At 36.6% G+C, this 21556-nt stretch overlaps 1 protein-coding gene across 3 annotated transcripts in view; it reads right to left on the bottom strand.

Moving 5' to 3' along the window:
- The window catches only part of mybpc2 (myosin binding protein C, fast type), a 67216-nt gene that overhangs the window by 8781 nt on the left and 36879 nt on the right, over positions 1 to 21556 (bottom strand). For all 3 annotated transcript variants that reach the window (XM_023349681.1, XM_023349682.1, XM_023349683.1), the window contains 17 exons: positions 20423 to 20479; positions 20171 to 20340; positions 19780 to 19912; positions 17312 to 17436; positions 14702 to 14807; positions 14047 to 14216; positions 11856 to 12021; positions 10301 to 10407; positions 10164 to 10193; positions 9294 to 9433; positions 8583 to 8742; positions 7613 to 7717; positions 6690 to 6878; positions 6438 to 6572; positions 4825 to 4992; positions 3443 to 3531; positions 1431 to 1626 (listed from right to left, as the gene is read on the bottom strand). In XM_023349681.1, the coding sequence (XP_023205449.1) occupies positions 1431 to 1626; positions 3443 to 3531; positions 4825 to 4992; positions 6438 to 6572; positions 6690 to 6878; positions 7613 to 7717; positions 8583 to 8742; positions 9294 to 9433; positions 10164 to 10193; positions 10301 to 10407; positions 11856 to 12021; positions 14047 to 14216; positions 14702 to 14807; positions 17312 to 17436; positions 19780 to 19912; positions 20171 to 20340; positions 20423 to 20479 (2246 nt within the window). The remainder of the gene's footprint in view (positions 1 to 1430; positions 1627 to 3442; positions 3532 to 4824; positions 4993 to 6437; positions 6573 to 6689; positions 6879 to 7612; positions 7718 to 8582; positions 8743 to 9293; positions 9434 to 10163; positions 10194 to 10300; positions 10408 to 11855; positions 12022 to 14046; positions 14217 to 14701; positions 14808 to 17311; positions 17437 to 19779; positions 19913 to 20170; positions 20341 to 20422; positions 20480 to 21556) is intronic.

Here is a 21556-nt window from a genome sequence, read left to right as displayed (position 1 = left end):
AAAGTGTTTTAAACGAGTCATAAGGACAGATTGCTCCACCGTGTCGAAGGGTGATGTAAGGTCCAACAGAACCAGAATGACAGATTTGTCAGAAGTGAAGGATAAACTCTGCCAGACGGCTCTGAGACGGAGAGAAATCCCAACGAGAGACAAAAATCAACAGTTGCAGCAGTGGAGATTTGACAGATTAGAGAGATTGGCAGATTAGTTTAGCAAAGAAAAGGGATCAAGGGAAGGCAGAGAAAGGAAAACTGGCAAAGCAACAGCAAGCTTTGCATTACAAAGAAGAAGAATGAAGTCTGTTATTATTCTCTCGTCTGTGTGGTCTGTGTCACCGCGCAGCAGCGGAGTACAGCATCGCCGACTGTTTATCATCAATCTCACTCCGCTGCTTCTGTAGTCCTCAGCGTGGTGACGGATCATCCGGGGAGGGGGCGCCAGCTGAGCCTCTCATTAGCTCAACCTTCCCAGCACCGCTAAGTGACAGAGTCGCCCTCAAAATTCAACCCTAATCCGAGTCAACGTGCAAATAATCCCCAAGGAACCCCGGCCCACGGAGAAGAGCCCTGCAGGATGGAGGAGCGGCGGCGGAGTCAGGATTACGTCTCAGAGGGGAATGAGCTCTTTGATGGTTCGCTACTCTTAGTCGCACATCCCTCGGATCAGGAAATGAGGAATTATCATCAAGTTTGGAGGAGAAATCTCGACATGCCGCGGATTTGGAAACAGGTTCCTAATCTTATACCTTGTGAAATTGGAACATGCGTGATGCGCTAATCCTAATGAGAGAACATGCAACTCTAGGAGGGCAAATGTCAGCGTCATACAGGTGATGAGTTTAAGAAGGAAAATGGTAACTTTTAAACAGAAAACATAACTAAAAGAGTTCAAACCTGCAAGGTTTTGCAGGTTCCTAAAGTAAAGCTGCTGCAAATTATTACTTTAGTAATCAAGTAATCAAATATTTCCCTTTCTGTAGTAGCTACTTTAGGCTGTAAACTAAATATAAGAGAAAATGCTAGTAAATAAACCACTCAGTTGCTTCTTTTAGTAAGAAAACATATTAAAGGACAATATGATTACAATATCATTTATATTTGAAGTGTAAAATCTGATGAGAAACAGTTCATATTAATTTGTTAAAATCAAACTTAGTAAACACTGCTTTTCATAAAACATTTATCATTCAGTCTCTAGTTTATTACAGTTTATTAGGAGCATTGAAGATACCAAAAAAAGGAGGAAATTTTTGCAAACCTGAAAAGTAATATTTTCTAGAAAATACTCAAATTTAAAAATTCATCTCTGAAATGTGCTGGGAAAAACACAGATATTTCTATTTTCTATCTATAATTTTGAACCAGCCAGTTAATTTGCCTTGATGAATTTTCGGCTGTTAGCTATCATGTTTGTTAACGTTCGTTACTGACCTACGACCTGGATCTCGAGGTCTGCGCTGTCCGTCTTGTCCTCGATCTGGACAGACAGGGTGTACGTCCCTGAATGTCTTCGCTCTGCAGAGCGGATGAACAGGATGGTGTCCACCTCGCTGGTGCGAGTTCCCACGGATTTGTCCTCCATTAGGGCTCCGTCTTTGAACCAGGTCACGACGGGTCGAGGTTTTCCCTGCAGTCATGGAAAAAAATCAGAGATCAACACAAAAATGTCAAAGAAGAACTGTAAAGGTGTAAAGCACTTCTCTCTTCCTCTCATACACACACACGTTTTTCATTTTGGTGTTAGATTTAAGACGTTTTAGAACTGTTTTAAATGTGTCCTGAGATGTAAAAACAAAGAGGGTGCATTTATTTTCCACTAGGACTGTAAACAGCAGTGGCAGTAAAATCAGGCTGGATATTTCTCCAGTTTTATTGGTACAGAAACAGCTCCAGGAGCAAAATGTCCGACTCTTATATAAGACGACAGAACGGTTGATGCTCTCTCTGTCTCTGGAGATCATCATGTAGCTTCGTTCTCCATCTCATCTTCCTCCTCTGAATCACTTTCTTCTTGTCTATTTTCGTTTACAACAAGCCTTTTGCTGCTTGCGTTTAGCTTCTTCTTCACCAGAGCCATAATTTGCAAGTTGTTGTCAGACGCTGTAGTTGTCCTCGTGCCTTTAAAGCACTTGCTCTCTCTCTCTGTTGCAGGCGATATTTACAAAACGGATTTTTGTTCCAGGAGATGAAACAAAGAAAATGCAGCCATCAGGGGGAATCTCAGTTGTTGGTTCTTTTAGTATCCAAAACACACATGAGAAAATTAGCCTTGGTGTGTTGCACAGTCGTCTTTCTAGATAATTTGCTGCATTTTTCAGCAAATTCTTGCAGAAATAAAGCAGAGAACGTTGCGTTTAAGATGTAAGCTCTTGATTCTGGGATGCTTTCATTCAGAGTTTTAATTGAAACGGCTCTTTTTAGAGTCTCAAATGATATTTTGATGCAGGTAAATGTTAGACTTGACTTCATCTTTTGATGCCGTTTATCATCTGACGCTGCTAAATGGGGCATTTCACTGGAAAAACACAACAATCTACCAGGTATCTTTGGTCTAATTTCTACTACAAACATCTGAGCACACTCACATATTTATTTTGAAATAGGACAAAACTGACTTACACGTAACTTTTCTCAAGAAATAGGAGTTTGTTTTAAGTCAATAATTTAGTAATATTGATGAAAAGGTTCTAGTTCCAGATTATCTCACTCATAACTTGGGAGATTAATCAATATAAAGGAATTATTGGCATAAATCAAGCTAATATGGTGCTTTAAAAAGTTACTCTAAGTTAGTTTTGTCTTATTTCAAGTGTACTAAGACATTTGCACTAGATGTTTCTGGTAAGATTTCCCAAATTCTTACCAGAAACATCTCTCTGGTGTTCCACCAGGTTCTGTTTTGGGGCCACTCTTGTTTTTGCTCCATTTCCTTCCTCTTGGTTCCACACAGTCATCCTTACAGGAAATCTCCTGTTCTTATGCATTCAGACTTCAGTTTTTATGCTTTTCTAATATGGAACAAACTTCTAGAAAATGGCAAAACAGCTGAAACACTGAGATCCTTTAAATCAAGGATAAAAACCCAAAGTTTTAGAGTTTCTTTTGATTAATAATAACTAGAGCATTGACCGGTATATGTGATGTACTAAAGTACTGACTTAAACCTTTTTAAACAATAACAGAAATACATTGTAATTGCATTTTATTGAATAAAGTGAAATAATTTGAACCACCATTAGTGGCTCAATTCTAGATGCATTTTGTGAGTTTTATTTTAAAAGAGTCCACTTGTTTACCTCTTTACAATAAAGCATAAAGTTGATTCTTCCAGAAACATTTTAAACTTTTCCTGTTATGTTCAAACGCCGTCGAAGAGGCTTTGATCTGCAAACATGAAACCTCTGCATGTAAGGAAAACAAATGAACAAGGAAGTCAGTTTTACCTGGAAAGGGATCAACAAGTTCACCTTCTCCCCCACAGCTTTGATGATCTTAGATCTCAGGTTGCGAGGGAGTCTAATCTTTGGATTTTCTGCATGAAAAGATGGATCACGCTTATTAGAGAGACGTTAATGTTACATTAACATTAATCCAGAGGTTTGCAACCTTAACAATCCAGAGACGTTTTTGCTCCCAGTCAAGCTAAATAGAGCTAAAAAAAAAAAATAATCACACGACCTTTCGAAAAAAGACAACGTATAATCTTTAAGATAGGAAATTTGTTGTCAAAAAAACACAAAAAACATGCAACTTTTGAATGACTTAAAACATTTTCTTCTACTGGATGTTGATACAAGTGAAAAATTATGTAGCTGTTATAAAAGAAAATAGTTTCCAACTTGATGAGAAGAACAACTGATCCAGTTTTAGTGCTTTTCTGTAATAAAAATATGGAAAAAACCTGAATTTGTAGTTATTATTTTTTAAAATCATTAGTTAGCAATTTTAGAAAAAGAGATTATGAGCCTTTAGAAGATCCAAAGAGCCACTTGTATAGTCAGTAAAAATATATCAATGTGTATACGTTGATTCAGATTTAAAATATTCTCTGGAAAACGAAAAAAACATGAACCAAACCTGGGCTGCAGCTAATAATTACTTAAGTAATAAATTATTCTGTCACTTATTTTTATTTTTTATTTTAATTGGATAAAATTATGATGCATTCTGCATAATTTTCATGTAACCATTTAAGCCTTTTGATACAATATTAGAAAAACATTAAAAGATGCAAATAAAAACTAAAACTGCAAGCAGTTACACTGGTTCCTCGCCCGACCCAACAGCGCTGTGCGCATATAAGAAAAACATTAAATGATGCAAATAAAAAATTATTCAATTACTTTTTTAAATAAAAAATATATATATTTTATTGCCTAAAACCTGATAACACAGCCTTCTGTTAGCATATGCTGCTCAGCCCTTTCTGCTTGATTTAGCATCAATTTAACATTTAGCGTCAATAATTTGGTGGCAAAATCTTAACAGCAGATTTTGTTTACACAATTTGAACCAGATGAAGCCAAAACTGTCACTTGCAGAGTTCTGGGTAGAACATGTTTATAGAAAATGTTTGTTTTGTCTTAAATATCAAAAGTGTATATATTTTTCCCACTGTTATGGCTTAATCACTGCTCTGAATATGTTAATGCTTCAGAAAATGTATTTTTTATTGAGTCTGTATACTCCAGTTAATGTTTAATCAATTACTAAAGTAGTTGACATTTATTTCAATAAACGATTAATCACAATTAATCGTTTCAGCTTTCACCAAACCAAAGAAAAACTTCTGAAAAAAGCCTAAAACATTAAGCGAGTCTCTTACCAACGACCTCCCTGATGGTGACGGGCTGAGCCAGCGTGGCGGGGGGGCTGCGTCCAGCGACATTCACTGCAAACACTCTGAACAGCATCTTCTCCCCGGTGGGGAGGCCCTTCACCGTGTACTGGCTCATTTCCACTGGTTCCTTATTGGCCTGCACCCACTGGTCACCTGGGAAGACAGAGAGTTCATCAAACCCTGCCAGAAAATTAGGAAAAAATGTGTTATTGTTATTTAAAATTAGCATCAAGCATCATAGGAGCATCAGCTCAAACCAGAGCTGAAGCGATTAATCATATTAATCGATTACTGAAAAAATTTACTAATTTAGTAATTGATTAATCATCAACTAGAGTAAGTCATTTGCTGTAAGAACAGTAAATAAGCCAAAGCTGTTAAACAACACAAACATTTTGTACTTAAAAAAATAACAAAATAAAGCTCCTTTGCCTTTAAATATGTTCTACCAAAATCTCCTGGCTCACATTTACTACAGGAATGATATGTTATTACTTTTTAGGCAATAAAATGTTTATGTTCTTATTTAAAAAAGGAGCCAAATTGTTTATTTACATCTTTCTAATATTGTAGACAATAGGCTTAAGTGCTTGAATGAAAAATCTAAAAAAAACGTGTAAATTTTCTTATCCAATTAATCGTTGGAATAATCAATAGAATAATTGATTACTAAAATAATTATTAGTTGCAGCCCTATTTCCCTGATTTAAACAGGGATTTGACAAGTCAAAGGTTATTTCAAGTACATTTTGCTAAAGCACTAAAGGACCCAACGATATCTTTTATCTTGAGTTATTTTCTTTCTGGTGCAGAGATAACTATTTCAATTTTTTCTTCACTTAATTGAAGAAATCTGGTTCAAATTCTATTAAAAAAAAAGAAGCACCTTTTGCTATTTAAATATTAACAAATTAATGCAAAAAATAATTTTAAAAAATCAGCCCTACAATGTACTGATGTTAAGTCAAGCAGAAAGGTCTGAGCTTTATGTTGATTTTAGAAGTATTTTCGCTGCAAATGCATCCTTTGCAACAAATGGTCAATAATAAATGGTGAATCTTAGGCAGTGAAATGTTTATTTCCTTATTGAATTGTTTATTTCCTTATTGAAATGTTTATTTCCTTATTGAAATGTTTATTTTCTTATTGAATTGTTTATTTGTACTTTTAATGTATTTCTAGTATTGTTAGCAACAAGCTAAAGTTGTTAAATGATCAGCAGAATGTGATCATTTTTATATGATCAATCAATACAATATTTGATTAATTGACAGAATATTTGATTAATCTATAGAACAACCAATTAATCGATAAAAACTGTTGACTGATCAACAGAACAACTGATCAATCGACAAATATTTAATTATCTGACATAAAAACCAATTAATTGATAGGAATAATCAATTAATCGATAGGATAACCGATTAATTGACAAAAAATAATTGATTATCTGACAGAATAACCGATTAACTGATAAAAATAATAAATTAATCTATAGAATAAATGATCGATTGCTAAAATAATCATTAGTTGCAGCCCAAGCTCATACAACACGTCACGCTACTGTAATGCCTTCAGATAAGATTTGTTTTATTTACTTCCTTCTGTGCAGTACTCAATGATGTAGCCGTTGAGGCCGCCGGCTCCGATCTTTTCTGGAGGTCGCCACTTGAGTGAACAGCTAGCGTCGGTCACATCCTCCACAGTGAGGCGAGTCGGCTCGCTGGTGGGGGCTGAGAGACACAAGAGCTAATTAAGACCTTAATACCTGGAATAAACGGGAAGGGAGGGCAGGTTAAGCTGCATCAGAATGAGCGCCGGGTTAATTAGCCGCTCCGTTAACGACGCACCGATGGGCATGAAGGGCTGGGAGCTGGCGCTGGGCTGAGAGACGCCAACGCTGTTGACTGCAAACACTCTCATCTCGTAAAGAACGCCCTCAATCATCTTCTTGGCCTCGTAGGTGGTGGACTCGTAAACGTCGAAGTTTAGTTTGGTCCACCTGGCTGAACCAACCTTCCTTCTCTCCAGCAGGTACCCTGCAGTGAGCAGAGGAGGGTAGAGAAGCCAAAAATATACTCAAATAAGAGCAGCACGACTTGAAAAATATTTTATTTAAGTGAAAATAAAAAGTAGCTGTCCAAGTAAAAGTAAAAAGTATTTGGTAAAAATGCTACTTGAGCAACTGATAATAAAATCTGATTCAATATTTTAAAATGGCGTCATTAAACTACTACAAATAAATACAAAACAACACATTCAATTTTCAAATCAATATTCTCAAGATTAAACTTGACATAAAATCAATATTTACAGTAATATGTAAATTAGAACAAGGTAATGACAGTAAATACTGTAACTAAGTTCAGCAGATAGAAAATAACAAAACAGCAAAGCTGGTGTATGAACAGGAGGTCTCACTTTAACATCAATTCCACTTGTGCATCCATGTTTCATATATTTTTGGTTAAAATGTTTGTTAAAGTTACTTGTATTGGATGGGCTATTCAGAAATTTTACTCAAGCAACAGTAAACAATGACATAATTTCGAAATTGAACTTTATATTAAATTAGTTTGATGATCTGAAGCCTGTAAGTGTTACAAGAAAAATCTGAAGAAATCCATACAGGAGGCAAATAATTTTCCTCTCCACTGTAAATCAGAGAGTAGTTGGGATGAAATGAAAACAGATCTATTAGATCATGAAGCTGTTTTCTCCTGGGAGGACATCAGATGTGAAAACATCAGACGAGGCGTGCAGCAGCGTTTACCTTTAACAGGAACGCCGCCATCAAACGCGGGAGGCTCCCATGTGATGACGGCAGAGTCCTCGCCAACTGATGTGCACCTGATGTTGTTGGGAGCGTTGGGCATATCTGGAGGTTACAGTCAGAGAGAAACTGTGATTAAAATGAGTCCTTGGATGAAAAAAAGAAAAGAAATTAGAGGTCATTTAACTTTCTTCCACAGCGCCAAAGGGGACCTGCTTTGCAAAATTCACAGGTTTTTGGGTTTCCATTTGGGTTGCTACTGCTCCTAAAAGCAGGCCAAACGTCTAAAGAAAACAGACAGATGGTTTTTGGCAATGAGTTAACGGTTTTGGGGTCTGGAAAGTGAGCTGTTACAAAAATCTTCTGTGTTTAACCCTTCATCTAGTAACCCCGGCTGAGCTCAGCCCGTTACCTAGCAACCCCGGCAGGGTTCCGCCCGTAACCCAGCAACCCAGGCTGAGTTCCGGGACATTTGGACAGCTGGTTTTACAGCTACATTCAATTTAAAAATACTTTATTGATCCCAAAGGGAAATTAAACGTCGATGTTGCTCATTTGATTAAAGGTCGGCAACAGCAGAGGGTGGAAAGTGAGCAGCTGCCAAAATAACACTGGTGAACTTTCTTGGTAAACATTAGTGACGGAAACTTACTGCAAAGAGTTCAATGTCAGTATGCGCTGTACAATGGCTGTTGGAAAAGACAGGTGTTTTGTTGTTGATTCACCATCCAGAAACCACTTGCTGCATTCTTGTTATTTGTGAAGGAGGCTCTACTTCTGCTCTTCCGAGATGTACGGTTATATAATTATATTCTGTTTTCAGCTTTTTCAATGTAAATGTTGAGTTATTTGGATTTAAAGTGAAAATTCTGAACTGTCCAGAGTATCTAAGAATGATTTCGTGAAACTATAGCCCACCTTTCGGTGCTAAGAAATAAAGATGTAAAGGGAGAACTAAAACGTAACTGACCCACAACTTTGATGAAGAGTTCGGCCTTGTCCTCTCCCACTGGGTTGGTCACATTGATGATGTAGGGACCCTCGTCGCCTCTCTCTGCCCCGTCGATCACAAAGCTGCTCATGGTCTTCTCCGTCTCCACTCGGACCCGTCCCTCGCTCTCAGAAATCACCTGTCACAAACTGCCTCCTTTAAACGTGTTTATGAAGAATGTGCTTAAAATAACTAAGACAAATCTAATTTAGTTTTTCTCAGCAATTACAAACTCCATGTCAATACTTTTAGTCTGAAAATACAGCTAACATGTCTAAAAATGTTGTTTTCATTTTTGAAGTATCTACATTTCTTTTGTCAAATTGTATATTAAAAACAATAATAAATTGCTATATTTGACTCCAATTGTAATTTTTTTAATCCACTGTAAAAAAAAAATAAAAATCCAACAAATTTAGACATTTTTAACTAATATATTTTTTAAATCACCAAGATATATACTCAAGATTTTTGGCACAACCAGAGCTCCATACAATGCCTTTTAGATGAAGGTTTCAGGTCATTGACGTTTGTCCTGCAGCCCTTTGGTGTAAACTCAAATACTCAAATGCTTATTTGGGATTCAATTGTGCTTCAAAAACAAGTAAACAAACAATATATCTCCCAAAATAAAAACAAGTGCATAACCAGGTAGGGATAAAAAAACAATTTTAAATCTGCTGATCTCACCTGGTCTCCTTTCATCCAGGAGATGACGGGGGTCGGCTCTCCCGTGACCTCAACATCTAGGCGGAGTTTGTTTCCAGCCACCACCGTGATGACGTTCCCGTCGCCGCTGCCGCCGAAGTTCAGGTGGATTTTGGGAGGTTCTGTCATGTGATCATCCAGAGAGAAAACGTGAGCCAGGAAATCATTTAAATTACGAAGATAATGGCTGATTAAAAGTTCTGATTAACTTTTAATTCTTAATGTTTTATTACAAAACAGTTGGTTGTTGCTTTAATAGTGGATAACTGCATGTAAAACAATGTTTCACCTTTTGTTTTGTCTACAACAGTAAAATAATTTTAGTAATTCATCCTGCTTCTCCGTCTCTCCCACCTGATCTGACTATGGAAAAAATTGCCTTTTTGGGGGGCAAATTTAAGCTTCACACTTTTTTTAACTCAAAATTGTTGTTGCTATGATTAATTATAATTAAGAACCTGATTTTATTTTTTCCCAAAAATAGCTTTAAAGAGACATATTTTGTAAAAATGGAGCTTTGCTTGTGCATTGCTAGTAGTAATATTGGCACATTATGTCACTTGTAACAAGAGAAAAATATTTTCCGCTAGTAATAATCTGCCAGCAATTTCTTTGATCAATATTAAGGAATTATTTTCTCGAAACAATATCCTATATTTTGCTGAACAGTTAATTGCAAGTTAATTTTGTCTTACTTTAAGTGTATTTAGATATTTGCACTAAAAAGTAGACCAAAGTACTTGGTGTGACTTTGTGTTTTCGCAGTGCATCGTGCCGAAGTGTCTATAAAATATTACAAAACATTTCGTCATGCAACTCTTTGGATAGTTGAATAAAAAACAGAAGAATTACCTTCTATGGGAACATATTCAATCTTGACCTCTGAGAAAAAAGGAAATTATTCTTTGTAAATAAAAACGGCTGAAGGGCTGTGTATGTTTAAAAATCTTTAAAAGTTTAAAATGTTTTTTTTTCTGTATCACCCTCACCTATGAAGTTGAGTTTGGCAGACAAAGAAAGAGCGTAGCCGTCTGGGACGAAGGTGTAATCTCCTGCATCTGAAGCCTGAACGTCATCAATCGTCAGCTTGTGGATCCTGAGGATAATTAGGCAGATGTCACAAAACAAACAAAAAAAAATCTATATTTTTATGACTTGTGTTTATCCTGAAAGATGACGCAATCTTAGGAAGTGAGGCTTTCACCTTGTGGGATTACAATCGCCTCATGGATCTCCTGCTTTGATGGAGCAGGAAGGATTGCTGTGAGAAAGCCCAGACCCCTGGGGGGTGCATGCTCCATCTGAGGAAGCTTTTATTGTGTGTTTTCAGAGGTTAACGCCTTACAGACTGCAGCCTATCTGCAAAAATAGGTCAAACGACTAAAAAAACCCCTCTGGTAGTGGTTTGCCAAGCCATTTGGCAGCCAGTGCATACTGTTCTTCGCACTGCAAAAACACAAACTTTACCCAGTGTTTTTGGTCCAGTTTCTATTGCAAGTATGTTATTACACTTGAAATACGACTCAACCAACTAAAGTAACTTTTCAACAACACACAGGAGCTTGTATTAAGCCAATAATACAATAAATACAAAGGGACTAGTTCTGTCTTATTACAAGTGTATTAAGATATTTACACTAGAAACTAGATTGAGAAGATTCAAAAGTATCACTCGGGTGAGTAATTTAAATGCTAAACACCACAAATTATTCATTTACACATACAGTATATATGCGCTGACATCAATTTCACCAAACTTTCAGGTTTTCTTGCTAAGAAAAATGTTACTTGCAAGTTAGTTTTGTCCTTTTTCAAGTGTATTGAGAGATCTGTACTAGAAACTAGACCAAAAGTACTTGGTAAGGTTTTGTGTTTTTGCAGTACTTTAGAAATACTGGATACTTCTCCAGCTTTTTCACAGTTACTCCAAATACAAACACAAAGTTAGATTATAGGTGATAAACAAAAAGTAGTTAGCATAAAGGTATAAATTGCTTTTACACTAACTACTGGAACCACATTTTGCTGCTTTCTTTGTAATTATATAATTAAGTGGAGGTCTGGACTTTGATTGGACCACTAACACGTGAAAATGCTCTAATTGAAGCCCTTTAAGCTCTGAATGACTAAATAGACTCAAAAACTCAAAATCTTACCAAGTATTTTCTTTAGTTTCTAGTAAAAATATCTTAGTACACTTGAAATAAGACAAAACTAACTTACAAGTAACTTTTCAGCAAGAAATAGGAGCTTGTTTTAAGTAAATAAGTCCTTATAATTGATAAAAGCAGATTATTTCACTTAGAAAATGAAATTTTTTCCAATGTTATAATTGAAACAATGTCACGGTGGAATTAGCACTTCTCCAACTTGTAAATTAGTTTTGTCGTGTACTAAAATATTTGAACTAGAAACTAGTAAAAAACCTTCTAATAATGAATTTTTTGTGTTTTTGCAGAGCAGCTTGATGGGAGAAAAGGTCCGAACAGCAGTTTCCCTGAATTAAAGCAGAGACTCAGGTTGCTGCGTGACGTTTGGGAGTACCTGCCGATGTGGGCGACTTTGATGCGGTCGCTGGGCTGAACCTCAACGCCATCTTTGAACCATTTTCCCGTCACGTTTTCATCGGACACTTCGCACTTGAACACGGCCTGCTCAGCTGATTTCACCGTCACGTCAGCGATGCTCTGCAGAATCTCCAGCTCCTTATCTGCATAGACAAAATGAGGTTTTAGCCAGATTAGTAAAAGAAAAACCCTGCAGTGTTACTACAGCGTGGCAATTAATTGGCTTTGTGTAAATTAATTTCTGGAGATTAAATTTTTGGGGAAATGGTGTTTTTTTTGTTTTTTTAGCCAATGAACTCCTTGGGTTTCCTTAGTTCAGAATAAAGTCAGCCCACCAACGGCGGCCATCTTGTTTTACAGCTTCTATTTATTTGGACTTTGAATTCAGGTCAACTCCAAGCGTCAGGCTAAGATTTATCCTTTTTTTTTAAATGACGAGAATAAAGTCATGATTTTGTGAAAACTCCAAAACTATTTATACATATATATAAGTGATGACATAATACTTAATTGAAATACTTCATCTCTAAACATAAATAATTTGATTTTTAAGCATCAAATTATTATCAGTAGCAAGACTTTGAAATACTCGTTGAAACAATTGTCTATTTAAAAGAAAGAACTCCATGAAACTGAGCCTTTTTTCTTATTAAAACAACCTTTTTTTGGTCATTTAAATATATAATTTATGGTAAAATTGCATCTTTTTTCTTCTAGTATCATGACTACATTCTCATACTTAAATAAAAATTAAGCCTGGCCTCAATACTCTGTCGCACAACATAAAAAGTGAAATAAAAGTAATTACTTTCTTAGAAAAGAAAGTAATCAAAAGAACGATTACAATTGGAACTGATTTGAAAACATTTTAGATTTTTAAGCCATATCATCTGGTCCTAATTCTTACAAATAGAAAATCCTATTAAAGGGATGTTTTTCATTTAATCAGGCTGAAAGTGAAAAAAACGTGAGAAAGATTTAAAACTGTAACGTTCTTTTTAGCCCCTTTAGCTACGACACTCCTAAGTAAAATCCAGTGCAACAAACTGACTTCAGAAGTTACTTATTTTAGTAAATATATTCTAACTCATGTGTCTGCTTCACAATATCACAAAACGATGAGACAGAAATGTGAATTCTTTGATAAATCTGGTGATGAATGTTGATTATTTTATCCTCAAAGACGACAGATTCTCATGGTACAGAGATGTTGATGTTCGCAGATCTATGATTGGACTGCCGGTAATCTCCCCAATTAACAGAGAAGGACGGACGGCAATTTTCACACCATAATCAATTAGCGGACTCGTCTGGAGCGCCTGGGAGCAGAAACCAGTAAGAGGTGGAAAGCAAAATGAGCCTGACGAATGCTGAGAGCCGCTGATACAAGGAATTAACCAAGTTTTATTAATTACCACATAAGCAATGACTAATTTACTCCTTTTCATGCTTGTCAGAATGGAAAACGTCAACATGTTCGGATTAAATTCCAGGGAGATTCAAGCTGGTAAACTTTAAATAGCAGCTGATTATTATTTCCATAAGAGCTCAGAGAGATGTTTATTATGCTAGGAATAAAAAAACACAAAAAAGGAAGATTTTTGCCAAAAAAACTCGGATATTTTGAGATCTCGGAAATTTATCAAAAAAAACTTTTTGAGCTTGAAAAGTCAAAAAAAAAAAAAGGAAAAAAAAGACATTTTGTGATTAATTCAAAAATTTTCCCCCCAAAACTGAAAATGTGAGTTTTAAGTGTCAAAAATTCAGTTTTTTGTTTTGCGAATTTGATGAGATCCATCTGAAAAAACTGTTTTTTAAAGCAAATTTTCAACTTTTCAAACTCAAATAGTTGCTTGCAAGAATAAAAAAAATATAGTTTTGTTTTTTTATATTTGCGACTTTTCAAATTAAAAAATGGGTTTTTCAAGAATATTTCAGAGATCAATCTCAAAATATCAGATTTTTTTCTAGCAAATTTTCAACATTTCAAAGTTCTCTGCATTCATTGTTTCTTGCTTTGAGGCATTTTGGTGAAAATTTATTCCTCCTTTTTTATGTTTTCTACCTAAAACGTCGTCATAGTTTACAGACGGCGTGTTTGGGCCATTTTGGCATATAAATACCAAACATTGGCCTGTTTGTTTGGATAAATCAAGTCTTCCTGTGACCTTCGACCTCCAGCTCGGCACTGGACTCTCCGCCGTTGGTGAAGGCGTAGTACGTCCCGATGTCGTCTTTAGTGGCTTCGGTTATGATCAAAACGTGCCTCTTCCCGTCTTTCTTGAACCTGTATTTGGAGCCGGCCGTGTCTCTGTTCAGCTCGACTCCGTCTTTCATCCTGAGGAGAAAAACTCGATCAGAATCAAACTATAAACATTTTCTCTCACTTATAAATCCAAGAGTTACAATAATACATTTGATTTAACTTGAAATGCTTCAATGTAATTTAATTGCTTAATTTTTCAGTAGGAAAAAAAGCAAAAAATTTTATTCTGGAAGCTGATTTTTAATGAATGTAGTTCAGTTTTAAAACAGTTTTGCATAAGTCTCATAATATAGCCAATTGCAAGCAAAAAAAGCTAATTTTAATGTGTCTTGCCTCAACTGTAGGTGTAGATCTGCTTATCGCTACCTTAAAAATATACAATAAATATAGTTTATGTCCAGTTAAAATACTAAATGCTCTGTACTGGCTAAACATTTCTTCCTGTGGACAGAAAGGTGCCCTTCTGAAGTCGTTTTTGTTTATTTGTCAGTTTTTCAGCCTAAAATCCCCACGGTTTTGTAATGTTGGACTTTGTGACCAATGTGACGTTCGCTCACCATTTAACGTTGGCTCCTTCCTCCGACACTTCCACTTCGAACTCCACCTTCTCCCCCACCACAGTGTGAACATCGTCCAGCAGCTTGGTGATGGTGACCGGAGGCTCTGAGGACAAATGAAACGCCCAGAGTCGTAAACTCAAAATATTTATCGGAGGAATTTAACTTTTTGATAAAACTTGAACAGAAATACGTCAAAATATGTTCAGCTGTAATTGTTTTTTTAAAGCTGTTTTTCTTTGTCTCTGTGACTGTAAACCCCAGAAATTCAAGCCATCACTTGTAAATGAATAATGTCACATTGTGCTGCTAAAGTCCTTATCCAAGCCCACAGACACATCCGTCTTCAGAGGTGGAAGGTGGATCGGTTCCCCTGAGGCGGCCGGAGTCGCATTGTGCAACCACAGGGTGTGACGCTTGACGCTCCGCTAGCCTCGACTATTTGTCATCGTCGTTGCTCCGTTTCCCCTCCAGACATCTTTACTCCCTCGGCTGGCGAGCGCACAAAGTCTCAGAGCCACAGAAATGTGAGCAAGCTTCACCGCAGGTGTTTCACAAGTTTTAAAGAACATGGTGGAGGAAGTCTTTAAAGGGGACCCATTATACAAAATTCACTTTTTGCGAACTTTTGAACTTCCATTTGGGTCTCAACTCCTTCTAAAGACAAAACAACCCAAACACTTAAAAAAAAAAACGACTTCGGCAATAAATTAATGCTTTATGATGTCTGGAAAATGAGCCATTTCAAATACCTCCCAGTTGTCAAGTCACAACCAGGCACTTTGCCATTACCTAGCAACCCAAGCAGAGTTCTGTCCGTCACCTAGCAACCCAGGCAGAGTTCTGTCCGTCACCTAGCAACCCAGGCAGAGTTCCAGGACTTTAGTCAGCTGGTTTTACTGCCATAAAGAAAATCTAATTACCCAAGAATAGTTTTGTGTAAAAAATGTAATAAAAGTGTTTTGTGTAGCCCACATGTGCATGAAAGCACCTTTAAGACCAGTTCATGGTTTAAATAGAGATCTCACATTTAAATCTATTGTAACATATGATTTAATTTAAGAAAAAAATAAACAGAGCTGCTGTTTTTGGCTGGTTCACTTTATTTGTGGCATATAATGAACGAATAAGACCTCCAATCCATAAAACCGTTTTTTTCTCCAAGATCATATTAGAGATGAAAAAAATGCTGCCTAGCAAATCATTCTTTTGTTGATTAATCTGAGCTTGACTTTGTAATTTTTACTTAACTTTCAGCCTTCAGTCTCAAACCAGGGATCTAGGCATTCATCTTCTAATCGGATAAATTTATAAACCCTGTTATTTCTCATGATTAATACATTCAAACTGTCTTTCTTCCCTTTTAAAGAAATCTAATCCAATAATGCTAATACCTTGAAATGTGTAAATATGATTGTTCAGTTGTGTCTTTGAGCTGCACGATAAACAATGTATTTATAAAGAAAGGTAAAAAATTTGTTTCTTCAGTCAAGTTCTAATAAATATGTCAGCTCACTAACAAGAACACTTGGTTTTAAATAAAGCATGAACATTTCCTTCGCTGTGCGGCTATTAAATATGACTAAGCAGACAGGCGAAACAGAGAGCCGCAATGTTTCTGTCTGACATGAAAGCAGAGAAATAAACGGATTACATCGCAGGCACACAAAGCACAACGAGCCGACAGCGATTCTCTGCGTTCAAATAAGAAAATTTAAACGGCGCAGAAAACTCACCTGAGGGAAGTCGCCCCCAGATCTTCTTCAAATCTAACAAAACTGGTGACCAGAGTTTGTGCAGTAATGATTTTCACTTGTGTGATATCAATCAAAAACTTTCCAGAGCAAAAGCAGCAAAAGACTGGTTTTTTTTTTGCTGCACAAACGTAGTTGAACGGATTGACAACAATTTTGTTAGATTTTGTAAATGTGAGAGGGTTGGTGGTTGACCTCTGATGACCTCTGATGACCTCAGGAAACTTCTTTTTATTAATATCTTTAAAATGACAGCGGCACAAATTAAAAAATGCTACTGCACAAAACAGCACAAACATTTGACACCAATTTTGTTAGACTTTGGGTGTAATGTGGGGGCGATGGTTGACGTTTTGACCTTTAACATCCATTAATATCTTCAAAGCAAAAGCAGCACAAACTGAAATCTTTGCTGCACAAACCTAGTTGAGTTGATTGACAGCAATTTTGTCTGACTTCAATAAGGGGGGCCTGGTTGACCTTTCTCGACCCCTTGAAACATTTATTAATGTCTTTAAAATGATACTGGCATGAATGAAACGTTTTGCTGCACAAACACAGCACAAACCTAGCACGAACACAGAACAACTGTAGCATAAATTTAGCACAAATGTGCACAAAACACAAATGTAACACAAATGTGGTGCAAACGTAGCACAAATGCAGCACAAACGTAGCACAAATGCAGCACAAACGTAGCACAAGTGCAGTACAAATGTAGCACAAATGCAACAGAAACAAAGCACAAATGCAGCAGAAATGTGTGACACCAATTTTGTTAGATTTGGAGAAGCTGTTGAACCAACTTCACTCAGGTGAAATTTCTCTCTCTCTCCTGTTTTCCTCACTAATTTACCTTTAACGAAAAGCTCCGTGAAGCTTTTCTCCTCGCCGACCACGCACTCGTACGCTGCGTCATCAGACAGGTTGCACTTGTTGATAATGAGGGTACGCTTGTTGCCCGCATTCTCAAACACATACCTGGAATATGCAAAACGTAAGATGAAAAACCATAACGCAAAAAAAAAAAAAAATCACAACATGTCAACGAATTCAGCAGAATTAGGCACAATAAGAGGCTTAGAGGCGAAAGTGACTCAGTCTTTCTGGCTCCTCCCACACAAATGGATTCAGGTTACATCAAAAAGGCTCCACCGTCATTTTACAAGAGGCTTTTACCAGATAGAGTCGTCATGGTTACCGGCCAACAACACCAACGTCTAGTAATGAGTGGTTTTTGCCGTAAAGTGAAAAATTCTGAAATTGGACGTCCAGATTAGTGTTTACTCTGCTGTAAGATGAAAGGATTTCTGTGGTGTTATTATAAGAATTGGAGAGAAAGCAAAAAAAAATTCTTGATCCATTTCTGTAGAATAATAATTAATATATTTATCAAAGGTTAAGACGCCTAAATCTGTGGCTTATTAAAACAGACCTGAGTGCAATGCATAAAAGTTCAGAAGAAGATTAGAGGATTCAGACTTCTGACTCAATCTGAGAATTCTGACTTTAATCTCAAAATTCAAATTTTAATCTGAGAATTTGGACTTTAATCTGAGAATTACATCAATATTTCTAATTCACATAATACTATAATAAAATTATTAAGGGTTTCACTGTATTTTCGGTTGAGTCTAATTATGTTTATCAAAAATCACAACATTTTGATTTATTTCAAGCTTAATGGAGGGAATACCTCCTCTTTTTCTTACTTTAAGAGTGAAATAAAAGTTTCCTCTTAATCAGAACAGGAAGTTGCTTCCTTCCTTCCTTCCTTCCTTCCTTTCTATAAACAGCATGACGACCTCAAAATGGCAGATGCTGGAGAGACATTGATGAAATACCAATTGCAACAGCTGTAGCCTCTTCAATAAAACACTAAGAGAAGCCTTTGAAGGAGGCGGGGAAAGGAGCGAGGCAGAAGGAGATACAGGCCTGATGGAGCCCAGCGGGCAAAACGGGCCAAGAACCAACACATACATGCACAGTTTGACTCGTCTCAAAGTCAAAGCCGCGCCAATAAAACTTTAAATGAACACTTTATAGTGCGATCTGCGCACAAACCAGAGCTCAGACCACACTTTCCTGAACAGATACTGGAGTAAATTGTACTTTAGTGAATACTAAATATATTCGTAGGAGAGTAACAATTCAACAACTACATAAAATCACTTCTTTTTTTTTTTATGTCTGAGGAGTAAAAAGTAGGCACTGATTTCTCTAAATTCAAAAAAGTCATAATGACCAAAAATTTTGCATTCATGTAATGTTGTATTTAAGTATAATTTGAGTGAGAGCGCCATCTGGTGAGTGCTAAACATGCAGTGAAAAGGGATGTTTTTAATCAATTTGACTTGATTTTAAGTTTACTTGCTTCCTGTAGCAGTCAGATGGGCGAATCGCTTCAAAATAAACATTTTTAATTAACTCTGTTTGTTTTCTAGATTGAGTGTAAGCAGCTTTAACTTCAGCCTATTATTACTAGTATTGATTTTAAAAGGAACCTACTATGCAAAATGCCCATTTTCCCAGTTTTTATGCAGCCATTTTGGTTTCTTTTGCTTCCAAAAACAGTCCAAGCACTTTAAAAAAAAAACACAAACATCCAGACGTTTCTCGGCAATAAGTTCATGTTTTTTGGTGTTTGAAAGTTTAGCAGTTTCAAAAACCTCCGGAATATAATGTAACAAATCAGCGAAGCCCATCCCGTTACCTAGCAACCCCAGCGGAACTCCAGCACGTTTGGTCAGCTGGTTTATGCTGCTGTAGATCTTCAAAAAATAAATAATTGAACTTTAAAGGGGATCTAATATACAAAAGTTAACATATTCCTTGATTTTATACTTCCATTCGTGTGCCTACTATGTCTAAAAACAACCCCAGTACTTTGAAAAACCTTCAAAATTTAACTGCTGGTTTGACCGTACAATGGCTGCTGGAAAAGACGAGGGTTTTGTTGTTGACTTACCATCCAGAAACAACTGGATGTATTCTTCTTGGTTGTGCAGGAGGCTCCACTTCTGCTTTTCAAAGATGTACAGTCGTATAATTGCGAATCTGTATGCAGCCATTTTTACGTGCGAACGTAAACGCTGAGTTGTGGTGCGTGGCCAGTACAATTTTGGATTTAAAGTGATAAGAAGCCCTAAAACAGCTCATTCTGAACTGAGCAAACTAAAATCTCATTATCTAAGATTCATTTTGTGTAAAAGAAATCTAATGAACATGTTTAGCTCGTGGATTTATCCTAACCTGTTTAAGGAAGCATATTAAGTTGGTTAAGAGACCAACCTTCAGTATCGCTCACACATTCAGGCGGCTTACTTGGCTGATGGTTTGATTTCCTGCCCGTTTTTCAGCCATTTCACTTCGGCCGTGGGGTCAGCCACTTCCACAGTGAGCTGGATCTTCTTCCCCTTCTCCACAGAGTAGGCCGGGTCCAGCTTCGTCAGGAAAGCTAACGAGAAAGTATCATGTCAGCGCAGCTCTGGTACAGCTTTAAGGGCCAAATGATCCATGGCAGCCGGCTTTTAGCAGTAACGGGCTAACAAACATCCCACCTGTCATCCAACCTGTGTAACCTCCCTCCGGGGGCCTTTAAACGCTGCCAGTATTTACAGCTGGCTGCATTAAACAGCTTTAGTTTCCTCCCTGCTGTCAAATTTCTTGTGCACATTCTGGGTTTGTCTCATAAAATGTCTCCTCTGCGACTCACCGTCACTCTTCTTGGACTCCGCCCTCATCTTCTTCAGCCGCTTCAGCATGCCCCTCAGGTCCGTGATGCCGTACTGAAAGGCAATCTTCTCGTAATCACAAGGCTTGGCTGCCTTTAGGATTTCCCATACGTCAACCTCTTCCTTTGGTTCCTCCAGTTTCTTCTCCTTCCTGAATATCAGCGTTAATGCAGAAGGAGAGTTCAATCTGATGTAGGCAAAGTCAAAATGTGGATTGTTTTTACTTATCTTACCGTTTCTTAAGCAAAACGCTGAAGTCCAGCTCACCAGCATCCTCATCTCCCTCTCCTCTGAGAAAAAGAAAAATGTTATTATGGTGACTTTATTCTGTTAGTTTTGAGTTTAGCTTTATTTAGTTTTAGAACAGATTTGCTAGTTTTTATTAGTTATTATTTGTTGTAGTAGCAGTTTTATGGCTAATTTTTAACAGAGGTGGACAGAGAACCCAGAAATGTTACTCAAGTAAGAGTAGCTCTACTTCAAAATATTTTCACTCAAGTAAAAGTAAATAGTAATCCCCCAGAAAATTACTTAAGCAACAGTAAAAAAGTATTTGGTAAAAAATCTACTCAACTACTGAGTAACTGATCAAATTATAAAGTTGTGGAAATTTTGCTGTTTTATGGACCAAAATGATAATAATTCATATAAGTAACAAAAAATAAAACCAGGCAAAAAGAAAATGTTTCTAAATCAGATTTTTTCAATAAAAATTTATGAAACTTTAACAAAAACTGCAGGTGAGTGTCTGTGTCTGGTGAGTTTATGGTTAAAACATGTTTGTTTTTCATTCAGTGGGTAGAAAATCCAGAAGTTTTACTAAAGTAACAGTAGAAATACTTTATAGTAAAATTACTGAAGTAAAAGTAAAAAGTACAGCATAGTAAAAATACTCCTAAAAGTAAATTTTCTGAAAAAAAAATAGTTTAGTAAATGTATCTTTATGTAACTAGTTGTTACTCAACATGACATTTTTCCCATGTTGTAAATTAATTTATCTGCCAATGAAACTATAACTTTTTTTTAATCAACGTTAAGGAAACATTTACTTAAAACAAGCCTCTGCATATAAAATTTACTTTTAAGTTAGTTTGTCTTACTTCAAGTTTACTAAAATATTTGCTCTAGAAATTGGACCAAAATTACTTGGTGAGATTTTGTGCTTTTGCAGTGCAAGAACAAGGACAGTTCTGTTTTTGATTTGCTCTCGTCACACCGATGATATTTTTACTGAAATAAAAACCTGTTTTCACATCACTTCCATCATGGAGGCTTTTAATGATGGAAAAAGCCGTAAACTCTGTTGATATTTTCAAACGCTGTGAAAGCAGTTGCACGGCTAACATAATTTTCACGCTCAGTCGACC

Source organism: Xiphophorus maculatus, chromosome 16 (genome assembly GCF_002775205.1).
Source record: "Xiphophorus maculatus strain JP 163 A chromosome 16, X_maculatus-5.0-male, whole genome shotgun sequence".
Classification (NCBI taxonomy): Eukaryota; Metazoa; Chordata; class Actinopteri; order Cyprinodontiformes; family Poeciliidae; genus Xiphophorus; species Xiphophorus maculatus.
Note: the sequence above shows the minus strand (reverse complement) of the source record. Positions and strands in the feature narration are given on the sequence as shown.